A 16,896-nucleotide genomic window follows, 5' to 3' on the forward strand; every position below is an offset into this window, starting at 1 on the left:
TTGTTCACATGATACGCAAGGTTTATGACACAACTGTGCCTGTGTGTATGCTCATTTCAGTCTGAGATCGGCATCTGTTGATCCTTTATGGCGGTACATTCTGCTCAAACTAACCAGTACAGAAGCTACAGATGGTTTGGGAGTTTGTATTTTATTACTTGTAATGAAAACTGCCAATAAAATTTACTTTATTTAAAAAGAAACTCCAAAAATGTATTTTTTTTATCAGTAAGATGTTTCTAACAAAGTATAGTGAACAAGAGATCCCGGCACTCACTTTCCAATAAATCCAATAAGTTGTTTTATTCACAAGATGCGTTTCGGCTCACTGACTCTCTCAATTGAGGGATCTTTTGTTCACTATACAATAAGAGATGTATTCCCTTCCTCGTGCACCACGCAGAGACCAGAGTACCGACCACCATTTAAACAGATACCCTAACATAGTATAGTCACCAGACATCTATTTCAGACATTTTTATTTACAGAAACAAAATGGTAGCAATCATGGAATTAAAAAGGTTAAAAAAAAAAAAAAGCTGCTCTATCGAGTAACAGTAAAAACTGCACTGGCAATATGACTATGCTAAAATAGGCCATTTGTGAGTAAAAGAAAAAAAAAAGAAAAATCTTAAAAAAGGGACATAATGAGCATGTAAAACCACTCTAGAGAGAAGGAACCTACCTTCAAAAATAAGACTGCCAAAACCTACATGCCATCACCTGAGACTTTGGTGAAGGCAGCATCTCTTAACACATTAGCACAAAAAAAAAGCCACTAACCAAGCCAAGTTCTTGGTATATGTACATATGAACTATAAAAATGGGTGAATAAGATGATCAAGGTGATTAACATCTGAAGAAAGGGAACATATATGCTCAGATTTAAGATCCATTACCTACCTGGGGGAAAAAAAAACAACTTAAAAAAATCAAAGAAAAAAGGTTCTTGTACAAAACATCAATAAATGTCTGAATGTCTCATAGGTGGAAATAGATGCATGAAGGTAAAATTAGATGACATTTCATGTGAGAGAAAAAGACAAACTACTACCTAATCCAGGATGATCTCCCTACCAAAGGCCTTCGCAAAAAACTAGAAAGGTATGGTCCTGAAATACATGTCAACAGCACTGAAATTGAAGATGAAGCATAGAGAAAATAATGTTTTTCCTCAAATCCAAGTTTTTGCACTCTCCAAAACACATCTGAAAGTATTTAACAAAACAGAAACCAGCTAAAAAAAAAAAAACAACAAAACTTAAAAATGGAAAAATTAGACCAATTAAAACCTCACTTTCGAGAAGGGGGTGGTGGAGGTGGGGGAGGAGGTGGGTACTGATAACCAGTTGCTTGATTCATGTAGTTCAACAAAGGAGTAACGGGTGGGGCAAACTGCTGAGACATTAGCGGCTGTGGTGCTTGGCCATATGTTGCCGCACCATAGCTGCCAGCTACCCCTGCTGTAAATGCGCCCTGCCCGTATCCATACTGGCTAGGCTGGAAGTTGGAATTCTGCCCTGCATAACCATATCCCTGATGACTCTGGTCTCTTCCAGTTCCATTGCTGGCAATGCCACCATCGCGGTTATTCCGTCCGTCACGTCTACCACCATCTTTGCCACGCATTCTCCGCTCACATTCGTCTTGGTACATCATGTTTGGGTTATTGTTGGAAGGAATACTGCGATACCTAGATCGCCCACCTGAGAATAATGAGAGTCAGATATTAAGTTTTAGCTTTTCAAAAGGATTTGAATTAAAGAGAACTTTTCACCTGCCCATACATGTGCAGCATGTATGGGCAGGGCTTCACAAACACTGTCTCACTTTGAATTTTTTTCCTATCTTCCTCCGTTATTTACATATCGGTGGCGTTATATTTGGCACCCGATATGTAAATAAGCCCCTGAACGGTCAATTTTATCTAACTAAATGGCAAGGGGGCGTGATGTCTTCCTTCTGACACTGTCCAATCAGCTACGGCTTGCGCTGTATTCCCTCCCGCGAGAACACACACAGACGGCGAGCGCACGCTCTGCAGAACCACCAGTCTGTGTGTGCTCTCGCGGGAGGGAACACAGCGAAAGCCGAACCAAACACTGTCCGTAGTCGATTGGACAGCGTCAGAGCGAAGATATCACGCCTACTTGCCATTTAGTTAGTTAGAAACGTCCCATTGACGGTTCAGGGGCTTATTTACATATCGGGCGGCAAATATAACGGCACCGATATGTAAGTAACGGAGGAAGATAGGAAAAAATTTCCAAGTGAGACACTGTTTGTGAAGTCCTGCCTTTTACATGCTGCACATGTATGGGCAGGAGAAATTAGAATCTGCCGTAAATAATAAACAAGGATAATGCACAAGCTTAGTCACAATCAACTGAATAGAAAATGGATAACTCTGGAAAAAGGAAACTTTTTTTTTTTATACACATATGAATTTCTGTTCACCCTCATGTGTAACTGTGAAACAAATGATGCAGCAAAGCTTAACCCCTTCAGGACTGAGCCTGTTTTGGCCTTGAGGACGTAGCAGATTTTTTAAAAATCTCACGTGTCACTTAGGGATGCACGATGCATCGAAACTTCGATACCGTGCACCCCCAAACCGTTCGATACCGTTATTTCATGCATTTCGATACGAAGCGGTGCGGCTGCACAGCTAAGTATAGTAACACATGAATGTATGAGAGCCGGGCTGCGGCTGTGTAATACAGTCATTGTCCCGCTCCTGAGTCCTGACAAGTGTGTGCATGCGCCGTCAGGATGATGCAATGCGGCCAGCGCTGAACTAATGAGCGGCGGCACTGAAGACAGAACATGGCGGGCGGACTGAAAAACACCCCCATGTTCTGTCTTCAGTGCCTGAACCGCCGCTCATTAGTGCAGTGCCGGCCGCATCACATCATGCTGACCGCGCGCGCACTTAATGTCAGGAGCGGGGCAATGGCTGTATTACACAGCCGCGCTCTATAACGGCGGAGATCAGAGAAACCTCTTATCTCCACTGTAATTCCCCTGAATGCTGCGATCAAAGCGGACTGCAACATTCAGGGGAAAATGAGAAGGGCGGATGCCCCTTGGATCGCATCACAGAAATCCCTGTGACGAAATTGAGGGACATACCATATATGGGCAGACAGCCAAGGGTCCATTGAAGGACCCCAGGGCTGTATTACCGTATTTCCTGTTAGGGCATACTTAGGTGTGTCCTAACAACTGCCTGTGTACTATCTGTACACAGGCTAATGTAATGGCATATAGATATATGCCAGTACATTAAAGTTTAAAAATAAAGTAAAAACATACAGTAATATTAAATTAAAAATACACACACACACACACCTTTTTTACAATAGACATTAAAATAAGTCTCAATACATAAAATATACATATTCGGTATTGGTGCGGCCGTAATAACCTGTACAACTATTTTTGGCGTCATTTATGATGTGTATGCTGTAAAAAAAAAACAAAAAAAAAACAACGGCTTTCTTTCACTTATTGTGAGGCGCGTGGTGTGATGAATTTTGAATGTGCCTCACATTAATAGTAATTAACCCCATCATGTACCTTACATATTAACCCATTATGACTGAGAAACATGATGGGGTTAATTATTATTAATGTGAGGCACATTCAAAATTCATCGCGCCTCACATCAGAAAATGGAAGAACTTTTTTTTTTTTATTACTGTTGGCAAAGTATCGTTTTGGTATCAAAATCGCAATACTACACAAAGTATCGGTATCGAAGTCCAAATTCTGGTATCGTGACATCCCTAGTGTCACTTTATGTGGTAATTACTTTGGAATGCTTTTACCTTTCCAAGCGATTCTGAGATTGTTTTCTCGTGACACACTGTACTTTAGGTTAGTGGAAAAATTTGGTAAATAAATTCAGTATTTTTGTGAAAAACACCAAAATTTGCATTTTTCTAAATTTAAATGTATCTGCTTGTAAAACAGATGCTAATACCACACAAAATAGTTACGAGTTAACATGTCTACGTTAGGTTTGCATAGTTTTTTGAACAGTCTTCTTTTTCTAGGACGTTACAAGGCTCAGAACTTTAGCAGCAATTTCTCACATTTTCAAGAAAGTTTCAAAAAGGCTATTTTTTAGGGACCAGTTCAGTTCTGAAGTGGCTTTGAGGGACTTATATATTAGATAGGCCCTATAAATAATCCCATTTTAAAAACTGTACTCCTCAAAGTATTAAAAACAGCATGCATAAAGTTTCTTAACCCTTTAGGCGTTTCACAGAAATGAAAGCAAAGTAGAGGGGAAATTTACAAATTCAATTTTTTTTGACAATATTTTTTACCAGAGAAATGCAACTCAATATATATTTCCCACATTCTGCAGTTTTTAGAAATAAACCACATGTGGGCCTAGTGTGCCAATAGAATGAAACGCCTGCTTCAGAAGCAAAGGAACACCTAGTGGATTTTGGGGCCTCCTTTTTATTAGAATATGTTTAAGAGGTTTTGTAGTGAAAAACAGTAGAAATCCCCCAAAAGTGACCCCGTTTTGGAAACTACACCCCTCAAGGAATTTACCTAGGGGTATAGTTAGTATCTTGACCCCACGGGTCTTTTGCTATATTTATTGTAGTTAGTCTGAAAATTAGAAATTTCTCCCGATTGTGGCAATACCTCATATATGGAAATAAATTGGTGTTTGGACCCACGGCAGGGCTCAGAGGGGAAGCAGCGCCATTTGGATTTTGGAGCGCAGATTTTGCCAAAATGGTTTTCGGGTGACGTGTCGCATTTGCAACGCCCTGGGACGGACCAAAACAGTCGAAACACCCCAAAAGTGACACCATTTGGGAAACGACACCCCTTAAGGAATCTATGTAGCATTTAGACCCCACAGATCTTATGCAGAAATTAGAATTAGGCCGTGAAAATATAAAAAAAAATGTCCAATAAAATGTTTAATTTATTCATTTTCACGAAGGTTAAAAGGAGGAAAAAAGTACCCCAAACATTTGTAAAGCAATTTCTCCTGAGTACAGCTATACTCCACATGTGGTTATAAATGTTTTTTTATTAGAAATGAAGTAACCCTGATCCATTTTTTGCTTTATCATTTTCGTTCTTCCCTCCCTGCTTTCCAAGAGCCAAAACTTTTTTATTTTTTCGTCAATAGAGTGGTGTGGGGCTTATTTTCCGCGGCAGGAGTTGTAGTTTCTATTGACACTATTTAAAGTACCATGTAATGTAAGGGGCAACTGAAAAAAAAAGAATTCTAAATTTGGGGAAAAACGGCGATTCCCCCATTGTTTTTTTTTTAAGACTTTCACCGTGCAGTAAAAACGACAGTTTTAATTTTTTCTGCGACTCTATAAATTTGGTATCACCGTAATCGTATTTATTTTTTTATTTTTTACTACTTTTACAAAGTGAAACCTATTTGTTAAATAAAAAAAATAGTTTTGCCTCGCCACATCTTTTTTTATTTATTGGTCGATTGAGCTGTGTGAGGGCTAAAACAACTCTGATCGATTTTTTACGACGCTCACCGTGCGAGTTAAATAATGGTAAATTGTAATAGTTCAGGCTTTTACGGATGCAGGGATATCAATTTTGTTTATTTTTTTACATTACTTTAGAGAAAAAAGTTGTTTTTTTACTTAAAATATAAAAAAAAAATTCACTAATAACTTTATTAACTTTTTTTTTACACATTTTATTAGTCCCCCTATGGGACTTGAACCAGCGATCATTAGATCGCTGGTACAATACACTGGAATACTAATGTATTGCAGTAAATTGTCATTTTTACAGGCTTCTGTTACAGCGCGATCGCTGTTCGGCCTCATTTACACGAACGGGATATACGTCCGTGCGACGCGCGTGCTTTTCACGCGGGTCGCACGGACCTATACAAGTCTATGGGGGCATGCAGACAGTCCGTGAGTTTTGCTCAGCGTGAGTGCGCTGAAAAAAACTCACGACATGTTCTAAATTTCTGCGTTTTTCGCACATCACGCACCCATTGAAGTCAATGGGTGCGTGAAAACCACGAAGGTCGCACGGAAGAACTTCCGTGCGAACTGCGTGATTCGCGCAAGAGCTGTCAAACTCTGAATGTAAACAGAAAAGCACCACGTGCTTTTCTGTTTACAAACATCCAAATGGAGTGTCACAATTTAGAGATGAGCGAACCGAACTTCACCGGGTTCGGCCTAACTCGTTTTGACCGAACCCGGCAAAAAATTTTGTGGTACGCGACGTCAGGAGACAGTCACTGTCCAGGGTGCTGAAAGAGTTAAACTGGTTCAGCACCCTGGACAGTGACTTCCAATCACAAATATACATGAACGTGTAAAAAAAAAAAAAAAGTTCTGACTTACTGATAACTCCCGGCTTCTTCCTCCAGTCTGACCTCCCGGGATGACAATACAGTCCAAGTGACAGCTGCAGCCAATCACAGGCCAAGCACAGGCTGCAGCCAATCACAGGCTGCAGCGGTCACATGGACTGCCGCGTCATCCAGGGAGGTGGGGCCGGATGTCGAGAGGGACGCGTCACCAAGGCAACGGCCGGGAGACCGGACTGGAGGAAGCAGAAAGTTCTTGGTAAGTATGAACGTCTTTTTTTTATTCACAGGTTGCTGTATATTGTGATCGGAATTCACTGTCGAGGGTGCTGAAAGAGTTACTGCCGATCAGTTAACTCTTTCAGCACCCTGGACAGTGACTGACGTCGACTAGCCTCATCTCTATGATGGCGGCTGCGCGAAAATCACGCAGCCGCGCATCATACACGGATGACACACGGAGCTGTCAAGTGCCTTTTGTGCACGCAAAACGCTGCGTTTTTTTGCGTGCGCAAAATGCACACACTCGTGTAAATGAGGCCTTCCTTTCAGTTAGTCCTGGGTGTCAGCTGTAATACACAGCTTACACCCACAGCATATGGCGCGTGCTCAGCACGTGAGCCCGCTCCATACATCATCCCCCGCACCACGACATGCTATTAAGTTGTGGTGCGCGAAGGGGTTAATGCACAGGTGGAAGGTGCAGAGTGAAAATGATCATTTTCCACTGATATGCCATTTTAGCGCAAAATTTGTTGTGCCACTGAAGACAAATAACTCATAAAATGTTACGTGGGTTCTCCCGGGTATGGCGATGCTATATCGGTGGACGTAAACTGCTGTTTGGGCATGCTGTAGGGCTCGGAAGAGAGGGAGAGCCATTTGGAGCGCAGATTTTGCTTGGTAATAATTCTATTTGGGGTTTTACTGGTATTTCATGTTATAATGTGGGGGCATATGTAAACTGTGCGGAGAACATCAGGGTATAATAAGAGGGGGTAATAATGCGGAGAATAAAATAAACCTGTGTCGCCTGATCTTATCTGCTTTTGGAACGATCTGCACCTTTTGCATCGCCATATTCTGAGAGTCAGAACTTTATTTTTTCTCTAACGTGTGAGGGCTTATTTGTTGCGGGACAATACGTAGTTGACATTTGTACCATTTTGGGGTACATGTGATTTTGGATCACTTTTTATTTATTCCATTTTTTTTTTCCACGGCATTCACACTAGGCTATAAATTAAAATTTTACTGTATTCTGCGGGTCGATACGATTACGGTGATACCATATGTATATAGGTTTTTTTTTATGTTTTGCAGCGTTTGCGCAATAAAATCACTTTTTTTATAAAAATTATTAATTTTTTGTGTCACCATATTCTGAGAGCCATAACTTTTTTTATTTTTTAGTCAAAAAAGCTGTGTAAGGGCTTGTTTTTTGAGGGATGGGTTGCAGTTTTTATTGGTACTATTTTGGGCTACGTGCAAATTTTTGAACACTTTTTATTCTATATTTTGGGATGGTGATCAAAAAATAGTGATTCACTACCTACGTAGTATAATGCATTGTAACAGCCAGTTTGACACTGACAGCGATGTAATAGGAAGCCTATGAGGACCAGCCGGAGGCCTGTCTCACAATAAAATACATATTTCTGTTAGAATATGCAAAACAATAATTTTTCAATTGGAATAAGATTTATAAAATAAATTAAAATGCTCCATTGTTTAGACATTGCTGTTACATACTTGTTATGGCGCCTCCTGGTGTAGCTCAGTCCCACTGCCCGGAACCTGTTTTACATTGGCAGCAGAGTGATCCCAGAAATTGTGCAGGCCAGCAAATAAGAACCACTCGCTATAAGAGGCTTCTATTCACCGGCACGAACACATTCGGTGGACGTTCTTAGAAGGAATAAAAAAACACCACCACAGGACGCCATAACAAGCATGTAGAAGCAATATCTACACATAGGATAATTTTCTTGTTTTGGTTAACAGATACCAATAGAAAAATTATGCTTTGCATCACCAAACAGTGACATTTTATATTTGTCAGACAGGCCCTTCATTTTTATAGTAGAGTACTTACCGTAAAATAATTTTCTCGTCCAGTTCATTGGGGGACACAGACTGTGGTGTATATGCTGTTGCCACTAGGAGGCTTTAAAATAAAAAATTGTAGCCCCTACTACAGGATATACCCCACCTACAAACACTAATTGCAGTAGGAGAAGCAGAAACAAGGTAAGAAAAGGTAAGTCAAAACGACTGACAACCATGAGAACCTTGAACAAACCAATGTGTGGGAGCAGTCACCCAATGAACTGGAAGAAAAAAGTTTTTTTATGGCAAGTACTCAAATAAAATCATGTTTTCTTATTTATTACATTGGGTACACAGATGGCAGTACCCAAAGACGGGAGGTAGAGAAAGGACATTGTCACCTACTGTACAAATGCCTGCAAGAGCTTGCATCCAAGGGGAGCGCCTGTAAAAGCTATGGTGTGCGCATGACAGAACTTAACACAAAAAGCGTGCAAGGAAGACCATGTAGCTGCCGATTGTGCACAGCCCAGGAAGCCCCAACTGCTCTTCTAGAGTGGGTCATAATCCGAAAAGCGGGCGCCTTATCCCGAACCATATAAAGCCTCGCGTGTAGCCATCCAAATCCATCAAGCGATACTAGCCTTAGAGGCTGACAACTCCTTCCTTAGACCCTCTGTAAGGGTATGTTCACACACACTAATTACGGACGTAATTTGGGCGTTTTTGCCCCGAATTACGTCCGAAATTGCAGCTTGAAAGCGTTGACAAACATCTGCCCATTGAAAGCAATGCGCTGACGTTTGTCTGTCCACACGAGGCGTATATTTACGCGCCACTGTCAAAATACGGCACGTAAATAGATGCCCGAGTCCAAAAAGTGACCTGTCACTTCTTGGGGCGTAATTGGAGCCGTTATTCATGGACTCCAATGAAAAGCATCGCCAATTACGTCCGTAATGGACGCGGCGTTCAAGCGCCTGCACATGCCGTTACGGCTGCAATGACGGGGCTGTTTTCTCCTGAGAACAGCCCCATAATTTCGGCCGTTACAGACGCTGTAGTGTAAACATACCCTAAGGATGAACAAGGAATCAGACATCCGCAAGGAAGAAGTGAGAAAAACATACGTCTGCAAGGCACGGACAACATCTAGGTTATGGAGAGAACACCTCCTCGGATGACTAGGAGACGGGTAAAAAGACGGCAGAACGTCGTCCTTATTCAGGTGAAAGGCCAAGACGACCATGGGGAAAAAAGGAACGTGGTATACCTCATTAAATGCCCAAGTGGTCAGGCCTACGTAGGGGAAACCATACAATGCATTAGGGACACGATCGCATACCACAAATCAACCATCCAGCGCAATAAAACATGGCTCCCTATACCACACCACTTCTGTACAATGGGACACAAAATTTCGCAACTGCGCTTTCAGATTATCGAACAGTTTCTGCCACCAAGACTTGGCAGTAACTGTATCCAAAAACGGAAGGAACGCGAGTCATTTTGGATTCACACCCTACAGACCCTCAATTCCAAAAGGACTCAAGCGGGAATACAATGTTCTAGTTTAATAGTATGGATTCACGTAGGCAACGTTATATGTAATTTACCCGTCTTAACTTCATGATCTAACACTCTATAGTCTCTCCTAGGCTCTCTGACCTTTTGTCACACGAACACCCAGGTAGTATAAAGCCCGGTTGTCAGAGTCTTTTTCTTCTTCCTTTATCTCCTCCCTTTTCCCTCAACCCATGTATTCATATATTTTATCCACATTACTTCTTACATTATATTTCAACCACTTTTTTCCTTTTAGACTACTGATCATTTACAGGCCTCACACTCCGTCACTTTATACTATTTACACTGCCCCCAGAAATGATACATAAACGTTTCCTTGGTTACATACGTCACTTCCGGTGACTTGATTGTGGCTCATTCCAACACACCAAAAACATGGCCGCCCATATACTACTTTGCACGATCCCATGTCTCCTATGCCGAACCCGACATTATTTCTGGCTTACGTCATCTCCCTAAACCACTTCTGCCCGGATCGCACACATCCTCCAATATCGTTAGCCAGGAGCTTTCTAGAGTGGACGTCGCTTCTGGTGACACAGTTTCACGTCACGGACAAACCCCTGCCCCTCCCTCACTTGTCATTGGCCGTAGGTACCCTAACGCGCGCTATTTAAAGGTCCTCCTCTCACCACCAGGTATGCATACCCAACACATTAGTGCTGGATGCACCTATTAGAGAGGGACCATTTTATCCTAATTCCTGGGGAGTATATTCATACCGATCTCCCTACACATCACCATCTTCAACCTCTCTCATTTATCCCCAATTCCATCCTTTTCTCCTGTGACTCCATTACGGTCATAAACAACCTATATTCATTTTATTGCATAAACCCTAGTGAGCAGTCCGCTAACCATCCGCTTTATATCCTGTAGTTCCACTTTGATATACATATGTCATACCTTTATAAAGTATATACCCCATAAAAACTTAACCAGTTCAGGACCGGGCTATTTTGCGCCTTCAGGACCAGACACCGTTTAGCCATTTTTAGCACGTGTTAGTTAAATGGCTATAACGTTTTTATTTGTTGGGCTAACGACGTGATTTTTGCGATCTTTTTTCCGTAGACAATGCAGGTTTCATTTTTTATCGTTTTTATACACACCTTTTTTGCTATTTTAGAATTTTTATTCATAAAGTTTGAAAATAATAATAAATAAATAAGCTTTTTTACGTTTCAGCTATTTTTTTGGGGTAATAACATAGTTTTACCCTAAAATAGACCTTTTATTTGTGATCGTCATTGTCTACCGTAAATTTTAATATATTACATGTCTATATTAGGGTAATTGGGTCAGCGCTAGCGTTACAACAATGATTGGCGGGGGGAACGTTTTCTTTGGGGGGTGGGTATTTTATGTGTATTTATTATTTAATTTACTTTTGCACTTTACTTTATTATTTTTTTATTACTATGGTCTGTCCCCCAAAGGTCCAAAAAGACCTTTGGGGAACTTTATATATTTGTTTTCTTTCTTTTACACCATGCTTTTCCATTGTAACTGGAGCTGCAGAGCAGCCCCAGTTACAGGGGAAATCAGCCCTCTCATAGTGACGATTGTCACTAATAGGGCTGTGCTGGGTCTTGTAAGACCCAGCAGCAGCCTGCCACTAACGGCACCCGGCGATCATGTGACCAGTCACATGATCACCGGGATGAATAGAGACAGCGCCGCTGCTGTCTCTATTCCTATACACAGCGTTCATTGAACGCTGTGTAAAAAGACATCGGAGAAGATAGAAGCAATGAAAGCTGCTTCTATCTTCTCCTCAGGGTCCCCGGCAGTCACTGACAGCCGGAGACCCGACATTCAGCTGCCCGATCGCGCGGGCAGCAAGTTAAAACCCGAGCCGTAAAAAGTCTATGGCTCGGGTTTTAAGGACCCTGACCGCAGGCCGTAAATATACAGCCAGCGGTCGGGAACCAGTTAATTGATCCACCAATAGGACTAATATTGCACAGTATACTATACGCTGTCTATTGGAGCAAACATTATACAATGACGGGCTAATCCGGATGGTTTTATATGTAATGTAGTATCTACCCGACATTCCCTGGTATTTTAATCCTTAGTTTCTTCTACATAATATTCAATCCATTACGGACTTATTATGGTAACGATGTTGGATTTTTGCCCTTTTTACCCTACCTACATTTATTATTTTCTCTCCTTACTGTGAATATTTGAGCAGTAATATTCTTATTTTCATTTTAAAGCGACTTGCAGATTAAGGTCAGAGAGAACCGAAACGTCCATATCCTATATTTGGTCGCTTATTCATTGTCAATATCGTTATGCATTGTGCATGTGCCGTGATTATCCCTTTACAGTAACTTCAGAACTGAACTGTAACCTAAAAAAATAAATAAATTAGGCAATACTTCGCTTCTTACATTATGAGCAGTGCCCACCCCGAGATGACCCCAGTTTTGACCGTTTGTAAAACGGAGACCCCTATTAGACCGTTTCATTGCCCGGTTTTCCCAAGCATTCACCCCCGAGACGTGTATTTCTATTGATAAGTCCTTGGTACATTTTAAAGGGAGGCTTAAATTCCGCCAGTACCTGCCGGGTAGGAGGGCAAGGTATGGCGTGAAGATGTATAAGCTGTGCGAGAGTGCATCAGGGTATACCTACAGATTTAGGATATATGAAGGGAAGGACACCTGTGCTCAGCCCCCAGAATGCCCCCCCCCCCCTTTACTGGGAGTTAATGCAAAAATTGTGTGGGATTTGGTGCACCCACTGCTGGACCAGGGTTACCACCTCTACCTGGATAATTTTTATACCAGCGTCCCAATCTTCAAGTGCCTCGTTTCCAGAAGTCCTGCGGCATGCAGCACTGCTAGAAGAAACCTGAGAGGCCTCCCTAAGACTCTGCTTGGGCAAACAAGAAGGGGTGAGAGCAGGGCACAATCTAGCAGCAACATATTGTGTGTCAAGTACAAGACAAGAGAGATGCCACACCAGTACCCATGTACCTGCACGAGGTACCAGTACAGAGACTCCAAAACCAGACTGCATCCTGGACTACAATAGGTACATGGGAGGGGTAGACTTGTCAGATCAAGTCCTGAAGCCCCACAGCGCCATGCGGTGTGGTATAAGAAGCTGGACGTGCACATCATACCGATGGCTTTGTACAATGTGTACGTGCTACGTCGATGTACAGGCTAGAGGGGAACTTCCTGGAATTTCAAGAGGCGATTATCAAGAACCTAATCTTCAGGGACCAGGAAGGGGGGGCACCCAGTACTTCGGGAAGCGGGGCCACACGCATCGTACCAGGGCAACACTTTCCAGGAGAAGTTCCCCAAACTGGCAAGAAGGGAAAATGTCAAAAGCGGTGCAAAGTCTGCTATAAGAGGGGGATAAGGGAGGACACAATATATCAATGTGACACGTGTCCAGAAAAACCAGAGCTCTGTATGAAAGAGTTTTAAAATTTATCATACATCCCTTGGTTTATAATTTACCCCAATTTTACTTACCCTGATGTACTCCGCACAGCTTATCCCCCCTCGTCTTTCCCCTCTGGGCCCTGCTGTGTGCCCAGGCAGCTGATAACAGCCACATGTAGGGTATTGCCGTACCCAAGAGAACCCACATTACAGTTTATGGGGTGTATGTCTCCGGTCAAAATGCTCACTACACCTCTAGATGAATGCCTTAAGAGTATAGTTTTTAGAACGGGGTCACTTCTTGCGGGTTTCAACTGTACTGGTACCTCAGGGGCTTCTGCATACACGACTTCGCACCAGAAAATCCCCAGTAGGCCAAATGGTGGTCCTTTCCTTCTGAGCCCTCCCATGGGCCCAAACGGCAGTTTTTCACCACAAATGGGGTATTGCGGCACTCAGAACAAATTGCGCAACGGAATGGGGTATTTTGTTTCTTGTGGAAATAAGAAATTTTCAGCCAAAACTACATATTATTGGAAAAAATTTATTTTGTTTTAATTCCCAGCCCAATTCAAATAAGTTCTGTGAAAAAACTATGGTGTCAAAATGGTCACAACACCAATAAATGAATTCCTTGAGGGGTGTAGTTTCCAAAATGGGGTAATTTCTGGTTGGTTTCCATTGCTTTGATACCTCTGGGGCTCTGCAAATGCGACATGGCACCCGAAAACCAATCCAGTTAATCTGGACTCCAACAAACATATAGCTCTCCTTTCCTTCTGAGCCCTCCCATGGGCCCAAATGGCAGTTTATCACCACAAATGGGGTATTGCCGCACTCAGGACAAATTGGGCAACAAAATGGAGTATTTTATTTCTTGTGAAAATAAGAATTTTTGATCTAAAACGACATATTATTGGAAAAAATATTTAATTTTTTTTTAATTCCCAGCCCAATTCAAATAAGTTCTGTGAAGAAACTATGGAGTCTAAATGGTCACATTACCCATAAATGAATTCCTTGAGGGGCGTAGTTTACAAAATGGGGTCACTTCTGGTGGGTTTCCATTGCTTTGATACCTCTGGGGCTCTGCAAATGCGACACGGCACCCGAAAACCAATCTAGCTAACCTGGACTCCTAACACATAGCGCTCCTTTCCTTCTAAGCCCTCCCATGGGCCCAAACGGCACTTTATCACCACAAATGGGGTATTGCCGCATTAAGGACAAATTGGGCAACAAAATGGGGTATTTTGTTCCCTGTGAAAATAAGAAATTTTGATCACAAATGAAATTTTATTGGAAAAAATGACTTTTTTAATTTCACAGCCCAATTCAAATAGGTGCTGTGAAAAAACTGTGCGGTCAAAATGGTAACAACCACCATAAATGAATTCCTTGAGGGGTGTAGTTTCCAAAATGGGGGATTCCTACTGTTTTGGCACCTCAACACCTTTTCAAACCTGGCATGCTGCCTAAAATATTTTCTAATAAAAAAACAGGCCTCAAAATGCACTAGGTGCTTCCTTGCTTCTAGGGCTTGTGTTTTATTCCACGAGCGCAGTAGAGCCACATGTGGGACATTTCTAAAAACTGCAGAATCTGGACAATACATATTTAGTAGTATTTCTCTGGTAAAACCATCTGTGTTACAGAAAAAAAATTGAATAAAATTGAAATTCAGAAAGAAAAATGAAATTTGCAAATTTCACCTCCACATTGCTTTAATTCCTGTGAAATGCCTGAAGGGTTAAAAAGACTTTCTAAATGCTGTTTTGAATACTTTGAGGGGTCTAGTTTTTAAAATGGGGTGTTTTATGGGGGTTTCTAATACATAGGCCCCTCAAAAAAAAAAAAAAAGGCATTTGAAAATTTTCTTAGAACATAAACAGCAATTTCTCATATTTTAAGCCTTGTAACGTCAAAGAAAAATAAAAGAATGTTCAAAAAACGATGCCAATCTAAAGTAGACGTCTGTTTTACAAGCAGATGCATTTAAATTCAGAAAAATGCTATTTTTTCAAAATTTTCTCGACATTTTGCAATTTTTCACCAATAAATACTGAATATATCGACCAAATTTTACCACGAACATGAAGCCCAATGTGTCACGAGAAAACAATCTCAGAATCGCTTGGATAGGTTTAAGCATTCCGACGTTATTACCACATAAAGTGAAATATGTCAGATTTGAAAAAATGTTTTTTTACGTTTTTTGCTGTATTTGTTTTTTCTTCCACATGGTACAAAGTATTAAAAATGAAATAATGGACATGTTTTCCTATGTTGGCCACCAGAGGGAGCACTTCCCAGAATTACAGCAAGGTGAATAAGGCAAAGCAACCTGACTCACTTCTGCCGTAAATGTAGGAGGGAATCTCACCCCCCCCCCCCTCCCACAAGCCAGGGAAAGGTGTCTTCAAATTGCTAAGCAGTGTCCGGCTGCCATTTTGGGTGTGATTGTTGAAATGCAGCTCGCAGAAGCTATAGGACACACCAAAAGGTTAAGGGTATGTTCACACGCTTATTAAACAGCTCCTGATTTTCAGGCATTTTTTAATCAAACTTGCGTTTTTGGAGCTGTTTTTCTAGAGTCAATGAAAAACGGCTCCAAAAACATCCCAAGAAGTGATATGCACTTCTTTTTGGCGGGCGTCTTTTTACGTGCCGTTTTTGGAAAATGGCCGCGTAAAAAAAACTCCCCGTCGGAACAGAATGCCGTATTTCCCATTGAAACCAATGGGCAGATGTTTGGAGGCGTTCTGCTTCCGACTCTTTAGCCGTTTTTCGGGACGTTTACGTCTTTTTACGCGCCGTATTTTGAAAATAACGCTAAAATTTCACCTCATGGGAACAGAACACCGCAAATCCCATTGCAAGCAATGGGCAGATGTTTGGAGGCGTAATTCGAGGCGTAAACGGCCCGAATTGCGTCTGAAACCACTGCGTGTGAACATACCCTTAGTCCTCTTCTCTCTGTCACCCTGGAGAGCTGTGAGGGGAGAGTGAAGAGGACTATATACACATGACCGTGAAAAAAATGGCAGTCAACAACGAATCAAAGGTCACTTTTTCATGGCTGTTTTGCATCAATGTGTCTCAAAATTTGAATCCATTTGCCGGCCGTCTGACCGTTTTTAACCGGCATTTGCCATCCATTTTTCATGGACATTAAAAAAAGATGAATTTTATTTGTTAGGGCTTTTTGTCCCAAGCCCCTGAAAATGCCACAGTGCCCATGTAGATAGTGATGCAACACCACTGTAGATAGTGCCACATTGCCCACATAAATAGTGCCCATGCCCACATAGATAGTGGCCACTGTAAATAGTGCCAGTTCTCCCTGTAGATAATGCCCACTTAGTGGCACACACAGTACAGTGCCCATGTAGATAGAGCCAGTGTCCCCAATATAATGCCACAGTACCCATGTAGATAGTGCCACACCCTGTGTATAGCAAACCCCCTGTAGATAGCACCACACCCCTTTGTAAATAGCAACATCCCACCTGT

The 16,896-nt window shown here is 41.8% G+C and overlaps 1 protein-coding gene across 1 annotated transcript in view; it reads right to left on the minus strand.

Annotated features, from left to right (window-relative positions):
* Positions 1 to 462: 462 nt before the first annotated feature.
* The window catches only part of DDX17 (DEAD-box helicase 17), a 50,223-nt gene continuing 33,789 nt past the window's right edge, over positions 463 to 16,896 (minus strand). Inside the window, exon 13 of the mRNA XM_075833566.1 lies at positions 463 to 1,706. Within this exon, the coding sequence (XP_075689681.1) occupies positions 1,294 to 1,706 (413 nt within the window). The 3' untranslated portion in view covers positions 463 to 1,293. The remainder of the gene's footprint in view (positions 1,707 to 16,896) is intronic.

The sequence above is a fragment of the Rhinoderma darwinii genome, chromosome 7 (genome assembly GCF_050947455.1).
Source record: "Rhinoderma darwinii isolate aRhiDar2 chromosome 7, aRhiDar2.hap1, whole genome shotgun sequence".
Classification (NCBI taxonomy): domain Eukaryota; kingdom Metazoa; phylum Chordata; class Amphibia; order Anura; family Rhinodermatidae; genus Rhinoderma; species Rhinoderma darwinii.